General features: G+C 57.0%; 1 protein-coding gene across 1 annotated transcript; it reads right to left on the minus strand.

Moving 5' to 3' along the window:
• Positions 1-308: 308 nt before the first annotated feature.
• GRAMD2A (GRAM domain containing 2A) lies at positions 309-8,041 on the minus strand. Its single transcript, XM_040968482.1, has 10 exons — positions 7,859-8,041; positions 5,985-6,060; positions 4,893-4,996; positions 3,982-4,080; positions 3,723-3,794; positions 3,272-3,334; positions 2,415-2,559; positions 2,149-2,245; positions 486-590; positions 309-312 (listed from the first exon to the last, which is right to left on the minus strand). Exons 1-10 carry the CDS (start codon positions 8,039-8,041, stop codon positions 309-311), a joined length of 948 nt encoding a protein of 315 aa, XP_040824416.1.
• Positions 8,042-9,088: the final 1,047 nt, after the last annotated feature.

The raw sequence follows: 9,088 nt of genomic DNA on the forward strand, positions 1-9,088 counted from the left end.
GTCCACAGAGAGGTCAGAATGGCTCCCGAGGAACATGCTGGATCTTTCCTGCCGATGTGGCTGCTGCTGCAGTGCCATGCACAGAATTCCTCAACTGGTTCCAAAAAAACTTTGGCTTTTTGTTTTGAGTTCAAAGCTTAGCATAGCTCGTATACAGGTACTTCAACTCACTGACTTGGGGTATAGCACGGGGCAGAGTCGGGGGTGGGGGTTCTAGAATGTTCTTCTTCAGACTCAGCAGCATCCTCCGAAGGGACAGCACTAGGCATGTTTTTCTTGGAGCGTTGGGCCCAACAGAAGAGCAGCTGTTACCTGCATACAACAAAGACGCCTGGATGAAGAAAGGGATGAAGCCGGCCTTCCCTTGGAAAGGCCAAGGTTACTGAGAACCACCGAACCGGCTCAAAACAGAGCCAAGTGCAATCAGGCAGGCAGCCTGGCCTCCCTCCGCCCACAACCCCAAGAGTGAAGACAAGGGGTCGCACCTGTGCCCAGGGAGCGGGCCCTCCCGCGCCAGGGAGCACACCTGCTGCTCCAGCCGGGAGATGCGGAAGGCCAGGTAGGATGAGGCCAGCACTAGGAAACAGATCCTGGGGAGATGGGGAGACAAGGGGCTCAGGCTTTCCCCAAGAAACAGGACGGCTTTGAGGACACCAGTGGCAGCAGTGGGGAAGGTGCCACACTCCAGAACAGCTCAAATAGCCATGGCTGTCACCCACATTTCCTCTGCACAGTCACGGGGTCACCCCTGCCCCCTAAAGGTGGAAGGCCCAATCTTTCCCTGACCCCCTTCCCTGACAGGTATTACCGATCAAAGACCAGCTAGCTTAGGACAGGTGCCATGGGGAGGGGAAGCCAGGTGCCGGCTGTTCCTATAACTTCCTGCCCACAGGTGAGACTGCCCCTTTTCCCTCCACCTCCCCGCAGCTCACCAAGAGCCACCCCTCCCTTCCCCACTCTGAGCAGCAGCTGCTCCTATCCACACTTCCATCACCAGCCCCCTACCCACACCAGAGCCTTCATCTAGAATTAGACAGTCCCAAAAAACAAAATGAAGGAGACAGGCAGCTAGGATGTTGCTTGGGATGCTGGCATCTGTATCTGGGTGTCCGGCTTTAGGTCCTGGCTCCAGTTCTGATCCAGCTTCCTGCTGGAGGCACCGGGTGATAGCTCACGCACCTGGGTCCCTGGCCCCCATGTGGGGGACGTGGATGCAGTTCTCCTGGTTCCTGGGTTGGGGCTGGCCCAGGCCTGGCTGTTACAGGTATTTATGGACAATGAACCAGAAAGAGAAACTGAAAGAACTGTCCCTCTTTGTTTGCCTCTCACTGCCTTGCCACCTCTCTGCAACCCTTCCAGTAAGATGGAACATAAATATTTGTGAAAAAAGAATAAAACAAGAGATCCAGGGTGGGCACTGTGGTATAGCTTGCTAAGCAGACACATCCCACGTGGTTGCTGGTTCAAGTCCCGGCTGCTCTGCTTTGATCCAGCTCCCTGTTAACGGGCCTGGAAAGCAGCAGAGGATGGCCTAAGTGCTTGGGACCCTGCACACACGTGGGAGATCTGGAAGACTCTCTTGCTCCCCAGCTTCAGACTGGCCCAGCTCCAGCGACTGTGGCCATTTGAGGAGTGGGCCAGTGGATGGAAGATTGCTCTCTGCCTCTGCTACTAACTCTGCCTTTCAAGTCCATAAATAAAAAAGATTTATTTATTTATATTACAAAGTCAGATACACAGAGAGGAAGAGAGACAGAGAGGAAGATATTCTGTCCGATGATTCACTCCCCAAGTGAGCGCAACAGCGATGCTATGCCGATTCGAAGCCAGGAGCCAGGAACTTCTTCCGGGTATCCCACACAGGTGCAGGGTCCCAAGACTTTGGGCCGTCCTCGACTGCTTTCCCAGGCCACAAACAGGGAGTTGGATGGGAAGTGGAGCTGCCGGGATTAGAACCGGTGACCATATGGAATCCCGGCGCAAGGTGAGGATTTTAGACCACCGCGCCGGGCCCCCATAAAAAAAATCTTAAAAACAAAAAACAAGTTGGAGTTCCTTTTTCTTAGTGTAGATGAGTGACTGTGGCCTCAGACACTGCCCAGCTGGCTCCTGGCCTCGACCTCCCCTGTACCCCATGGCACTACCTACAGCACAAAGATGACCTTGAGGAGCCTCGAGTCCCAGGGCCTCAGCTCCAGGCTGCTCCTGGGTTCCCACTGCAGTGGGTCCTCTGCTGGGGCTGCAGCTTCTGCCAGGAAAGAGAAGTGGGTACCTGCTGAGGGCAGCCAAGGCCACACACACCCACCTTCCCCTTCCCCACTAACTGAGGTAGCTGTGCTGAGCCCAAGCCACAGAGTCACAGCTGGGCCTGGGTGTGCCTACAGCCAAGCCCTCCAACCCAACCCTGAGCTCACCAGACCCTGGAGCCTTCCCAGAGGCAAAGACGCTGTCGGTGGTGTCCCTGGAAGCCCGAGGGATACACGGGATGTTATCTGTAAGGACCAAGGACCTCGAGGCCGGGCACACATTCCTCCACTTCATCTCTGGGATGAGTACATCCTGTGGTGTGGGTGGGTGAAGCGATGTGAGGGGTTTGAGGGTGGACACCAACGGCTCCCCTGCTCCCCACTGCTGCCACACGCCCAGGGAGCCGAATCATGACCAGATCAAGGCCAGTCAGGGAAGAAAGGGGGGTTGCCATGGCAACCACATTGCCTGTTCCTTGGCAGTGACCACACCAGGGTCCTCCCCTAAGCTCACGCTTGAGAGGGAAGGAGTCAATTCAGCTGGAGGTGGGGGGAGGCTCAGGGACCCATCCACAGGAAACGGGAACATGACCTTCCGTGCCCTGGGTGGCAGTCAGTACACCTAGTGCGCCTTGCTAAACAATCAAGAGTCACTGAAGGACACTTTGGATCCCACCCCGGGGCCATTCTCAGCCTGTGCTTGTCCCAGAAGCTCAGCCCATGAAGGTCTCTCCCTCAGGGCCCCCACCTCCCAGTCTCAGCAAAGGGAGGAGGATGAGTTGCCAGTTGGGCCTCTGCACGGGGGTGGAGCCTAACCTGGCCAGCATGCGGGGGGCGGGTCTGTCCCGTGCTGGCTGTGCACCACGGGGTGCTCAGGAGGACCAGGGCCTCCTGGCACAGCTTGGCACGGGCTCTTCAGCCTGCTGCTGAGCCCGTTCTGCCCAGTGGGTCCCTCCTGTGAGTCCTGATACAGCCTGTGATTTCATCCCCATCTTCCCTGTCCCCCACACCCTGCACACTCTCACCAGGGGCTCGTGTTTGGGTTCCTCCGGGCACTTCCGTACACTCAGACTCTTCTTGCTACAAGGCTGAGGAGAGGCGGGAACAGGCAGGGTCAGGTGTGGCAAACACTAGCGCTCCTCCCCCACACTAGCCCCTGTGTCCATGAAGCCTGCCCTCCCAGTTTATAAAAGCATGGACAAAAATTATGCAACTACCCCTCCTATTCTTCCTCCTCCGCCCCCCACACTCCCACCTGTGCACGAGGAGTCAAGAGGCAGACACCCATGGGGAACCCGTGGGGATCACGAAAGGCCCTGGTCTCACAGAGACACAAACCCGGGCATGCAGCCGAGTTCAGCCCTGGCACGCCTGCTGCCTGGACTGCAACCTCCATCCCCACCCCCACACGCTACTCAGCAGCCCTGCCCAAGACCTGCAGCCACCCCAGCTCAACCCGGCCCCTGAGCTGCGCACCTGTAGGTGGGTGCACACCATCCTGAGCATGTCAAACACGCTGTCCCGGGAGAGCAGGGATACGAAAATGTACTGCATGGAAGGAAACGGGTGGTGAGGTGCCCTCTGCCAGCCGCCCTGAGGAGCCGTGGGGGCAAGCAGACGGGAAGACGTGGCAGGGCGCCAGAGTCGGGCTGGGAACCAGGGCTGGGACCCTTTTCCATCCTCCGCCCCCACCTCCCGGTGCACAGGGGCTGGTGCTGGCTGGAGACCCACAGACCTTCTGGCTGGTGTTGGTGGTGACAGCCAGGCCGTTGGGGAGCAGCCGTGCCATCTTGTGTTTCTTGATCGTCTGCACGGACAACACTGGAATGACCACCTAAGAGGGAGGGGTATGCTGGCTTAGCCTCCTGCTCTTCCCGGCCCCCAACTCCAGCATGGGCCCCCTTGCTCTTGGAAGAGGGCCCAACAAGGATCCCTTGTCGGAGTGGGCATCTACCCCAGCTGGTCATGTGGACCCCTCCCATCAACCAACTCTACCCAGCACTCTGAGATCCGACCCTGGTAGTCACGGGCCATCCTGGCAGATCCCAAGCCCTAGTGACAGAGCCACCTCCTGACCACAGTAATGGCTGCCTATGCACAACACTGCCCTTCAATGCCTAAGGCCTGGTTTTTCTTTTTAAGATTGATTTATTTCAAAGGCAGAGTGATAGGGAGAAGCTGCGAGTGATCTTCCCATCCACTGGTTTACTCCTCCAGTGCTTCCAACAGCCAGCAGTGGCCCAGGCCAAAGCCAGGAGCCCAGAACTCCACCCAGATCCCCCACATGGGTGGCAGGGGCCTACTCTCTCTGCTGCTTCCCCAGGCACACTAGCAGGAAGCTAGGTAGGAAGTGGAGCAGCCAGGACTGGAAATGGCATTCTGCTAGTTAGGCTGGTGTTCCAAGGGACAGCTTAACATATGTCACTACAGCAGGGACCCTCAAGGCTTGTCTGAGATGCCCACAGGCAAACGAGCTCAGGCTCCACTCTGGGTCTCCATGGGGGCCATGTTCCAGAAGGGGCAGCAGGACTACTTCCCCCGCCCCTGGATGGGAAGCTGGGGGGCTGCCCAGGTTCACAAGGAGAAGAAGGCCAGGCAGCTATGGCCAAGGGGCTGACTCCCTGCACCCCTTCCCTTCTTGCCTACCTTCACGTCCTTGCCAAAGAGGCTGGCGTGGAAGCAAAGCCAGTTGGGGGAGATGTACAGCCGGCCCTGGAGCAGGAGGTCCCTCTGGAGGGCACAGGAACACACTGGGAAAGCAATGAGGAAAAGCCAGGTCAGCGCGCAGCCACGCGGCCTGGGCACCCACACCCAGGAGTCCTGAGGCCACCTCAAGCTGGCCTCCACCCCACTCCCCGAAACCAGGAAGTTCCTCACTCAATCTCCCTCCTTCTCCATTCATGCCACCCAGGGCCATGCAGGTCCCGATGGGGGCATCAAGTCTAGATTCTCAGAAGAATCCTTTGTTTGGTTTTTTTAGATGTATCTTATTTTTATTTTAAAGGCAAGTTTACAGAGAGAGGAGGAAAAAGAGAGAGAGAGAGAGATCTAGCCACTGGTTCATTCCTTAAATGGACATGTTGAGCTGGATCAGTCTGAAACTGGGAGCCAGGAGCTTCTTCTGCGTCTTCCACATGGGAGCGGGGGGAGGGGGGTGTCCAAGGACTTGGACCATTTTCCTCTGCTGCTTTCCTAGACCACAAGCAGGGAGCACTCACATGTATAGGATGCCAGACTGCAGGCAGAGGCTTAATATACTATGCCACAGCACCAGCCCAGAAGAAGCCTCTGCCCTGTCTGCCTGGAAGGAGGACCCTGGCTGTGGCAGATGCCCCCAGTGATAGCCTGAGCTGGAAATGCTGGAGATAAACAATGGCCCAATGAGGGCAGGGCAGAGATGAGGGTCAGGAGCCTAGCATGCTCCCGAGCAATGCTTGTCAATTGAAACCCTGCACATACAATCAGCTTTGCCTATCTTGGCATGGATGGGGCCTTGCTGGCTCTGGTGGCCAGGCCCAAGGCCAGCTCCCAAGTCCACACGGGGTCTTGCCAGCTTTGGTGGCCAGGCCCAAGGCCAGCTCCCAAGTCCACACGGGGTCTTGCCAGCTTTGGTGGCCAGGCCCAAGGCCAGCTCCCAAGTCCACACGGGGTCTTGCCAGCTTTGGTGGCCAGGCCCAAGGCCAGCTCCCAAGTCCACACGGGGTCTTGCCAGCTTTGGTGGCCAGGCCCAAGGCTCACCTTTGAGCACCATCTCTTCCATGGGGATGTCCTTGAACACCTTGTGGTATTGCTGGTTAGACTTACTCAGCAGGGCCTGCAAACACACAAGCCGGAAGTACAACCTAGAAGGCCAGACCTGACCCCGAGCTCCGCTTCCACCACCACGAAGAAGCATCAGGAGGGGCCCAGGGACTCAGCATGCGGCAGCCAGCACACACCAAGAACCAAATTTTGATCACAGCATGTCTCCCACTGACACAAGTCCCCAGAGGTAGCCCTGTGCCCACAGGGGACACATCACTGCCTCCTCTCCCCCAGGAAGGGACAACCAACTCCAGTCCCCTACATGCACGTGTTGGCTGAGCCCTGGATGCGGGAAACTGGGCTCTTCCCTGGAAAACGGGCAAAGCCAGCTGGGCACACTTACCCCTGCCCGGCTATACTTTGTTATCCCTCCGCAATCGTCTGGCCAGTGCAGGCGGCAAGGGGACGCTGCATTCCAGGAACAGGCAGCCCCGGATCCCTGCCTGTGCATTCTCTGTGGCCACTGTGATTGGGCCTCAGTCCAGCAGCTCGACACAGAGAGGAGAGATTCAGGTGCTTTCCTAGGAACACAGCAAACTGAAAAGGGCAAAGCCCTGCCAAGCTGAGGAGTAGCCTACCTTTGGACGTTTCGGACCCACTCCAGTTTCTCCGCCTCGGGGCCAAGCAGAGGAGGAAGCAGGGCAGGGATTTTGGGGGGTGGGAGGACCAGTTTGGGGAGTACAAGAGGCACAGACGTCAGACTCACAGCCCAATCTGTAGGCAGGAAGGTCTGGCTGCCTCCAGGCGTGGCCCAGGGCTGTGGGCTGAGCAGCACAGCACAAACTGTCCAAGGGGGTGGTGCCAAAATGCAAACCTTTGCTGTGGCCCAAGGACAGGTGGGCAGGAGGAGGCTGGTAACCTGAGAAGGCCAGGTTCAAGTGCACTGGACAGCTCTGATGGTCTCACCAGGCAGCCCGCTAAGGAACCCGGCCACTCCCTGAGGGCTCCCCAGCCTTCAGCACGCCAGAAAGCGCCTCACCTGCAACATGGAACCTCCCACACTTGGTCTGCCTTCTCTGTGCCGCACACAGGGCTCTCCAAGGAAGCCGTCTTTCCAGGCATGGGTTGCTTGCTAGGGAGAAACAAATTCACATTCAGAAGGGGGCTCCAAAGGAGAAGATGGGGTGGCTAGCTGCCTCCATCCCCTGCGCAGCCAGTCCCCAGATTTCCACAGTTGGGAGGCAACGAGGTTCCAGGGTACCTGCAGCCGTGGGAACCTCAGCCAGCCTCCTTTCCAGAAGCTGAACTTCAATATGTACCTGGCTCAGTCAAAAAATCCCATCAGCAAGTCTCTGGGCCAGGGCCGGGCAACCGAGGGGCCCGGCAGAGTTGGGCCTCCAGCCCCACCTGGGAGAAGCCACCTGGGATGAACAGGTGTGCAAGCACCTGCTCACAAGCAAAAGGGAAAGTGGCAGTGGTGCCCGAATGGGGTTGCTGTAAACCCTCAGGTTCCGGGAAGGCATTCAGTCCGGGCAGCCTTATCGCACGCCAAGTAGCAGAGGCATCCAAAGGTCAGGAAGATGGACACTGAGTGCCCACAGGTGGCCTTGGTCACCCTGGAGAGCCAAAACATCTCAAAAATGTCTGAGAGAAACGTCTGGGTGCCGCCCTCTCCTCGGGCAGGTGGAGTCTTTGAAACAGCTCCAAGAACAGGGTCTGCTCTCTCCTGCTCCCCCCGCCCCCCAGGCCAGCCTGAGACTCCAGGAAGTCTGCTTTCTCTCAGCAGATCTGCAGCAGACAGGCACCTGGCCCAGAGGTTCCAGTGCTCACCCACCCTGGGCTCTGGGAAGGGTGGGAGGAGCCACAACCTTCACCAGCAGGCCAGCCAACTTGGCCCACTGCAGATGAAACGGAGGAGCCACCAAGGGATGGAAGCTGCCGTGCTCCACAAGGGTAATGATGAGCACCGCACCCGCGGGCAGCACAGCCGCAGCCTTGTGGTGCATGTCCTTCATCTCCCATTTGACACACTCATCAGCATGGACAGGCATGGGGACACTGGTCCCCAACACGGTATCCCCGACATGGTACCCCCAGGACGTCAGGGCACACATGCACTCTGCTGTTTGCACAGCAGCTGAGTCGCCATTTATCCGAACATGCACAGTAAGGCATGGCATGTGGCTGTATTTATCAAGTCTTGAAATGGATGGTGGTGCAATGAACTTTCTGACTCTCAAGGGTTTTTCCTCTTGGTTATTTTGGGGGGTTTCTTTTTCTTTCTTTCTTTGGGGGGTGGAAGGGCTCATGATAGAAAATGAAAAATATGCTCACAAAAAATTATTTTAAAATAATCCAGGAGGGCTTGGTGGCATGGCCTGGTGGCTAAAGTCCTCGCCTTGAACACGCCAGGATCCCATATGGGCGCCGGTTCTAATCCCAGCAGCTCCACTTCCCATCCAGCTCCCTGCTTGTCGCCTGGGAAAGCAGTCGGGGACGGCCCAAGGCTTTGGGACCCTGTACCCGCGTGGGAGACCTGGAGGAAGTTCCTGGCTCTTGGCTTCAGATAGGCATAGCATCAGCTGTTGCGCTCACTTGGGGAGTGAATCATTGGATGGAAGATCTTCCTCTTTATCTCTCCTCCTCTCTATATATCTGACTTTGTAATAAAAATAAATAAATCTTTAAAGATAATAATAATAACAATCCAGGGGTTGCCAGGTAAAGCCACTGATTGCAATACCAGCATCCTACACGGCGTCGGTTCGACTCCCAGCTGCTCCACTTCCAATCCTGAAAATGCACCTGGGACAGCAGTGGAAAATGGCCCAAGTGCTTGGGCCCCTGCACCCATGAGGGAGAAACTCCTGATCCCTGGTTTCTGCAAGCAGGGCACACCCCCGGTGTTGGTGGCCATTCGGGAAGTGAATCAACAAATGGAAAGATCTCGGTCTCCCTCTCTCTGTAACTCTGCCTTTCAAAGCAATCAATCACTGAAAAAGAAAAAGAAAAATCATGCCACAGTGGGTTGAACATTTAAACAAGTAAAAATTACGCAGAGTGGGGCCAGCACTACGGCACTGGAGGCCAAGTATTCG

This window comes from Ochotona curzoniae, unplaced genomic scaffold, assembly GCF_017591425.1.
Source record: "Ochotona curzoniae isolate NIBS_2020 unplaced genomic scaffold, NIBS_Ocur_1.0 scaffold_4701, whole genome shotgun sequence".
In the NCBI taxonomy this organism is placed as follows: Eukaryota; Metazoa; Chordata; class Mammalia; order Lagomorpha; family Ochotonidae; genus Ochotona; species Ochotona curzoniae.

Bases quoted from the DNA above. Each gene is read 5' to 3' on its own strand.
- GRAMD2A (XM_040968482.1), bottom strand. From the start codon at position 8,041: ATGCCTGTCCATGCTGATGAGTGTGTCAAATGGGAGATGAAGGACATG. The intron at 3,335-3,722 runs GTGCGCAGCTCA...GCCTCTCCTCAG, and splicing joins TGGTGTGCACCCACCTACAG to CCTTGTAGCAAGAAGAGTCT. The intron at 591-2,148 runs GTAGGTAGTGCC...CCATCTCCCCAG, and splicing joins CTCAAGGTCATCTTTGTGCT to GATCTGTTTCCTAGTGCTGG.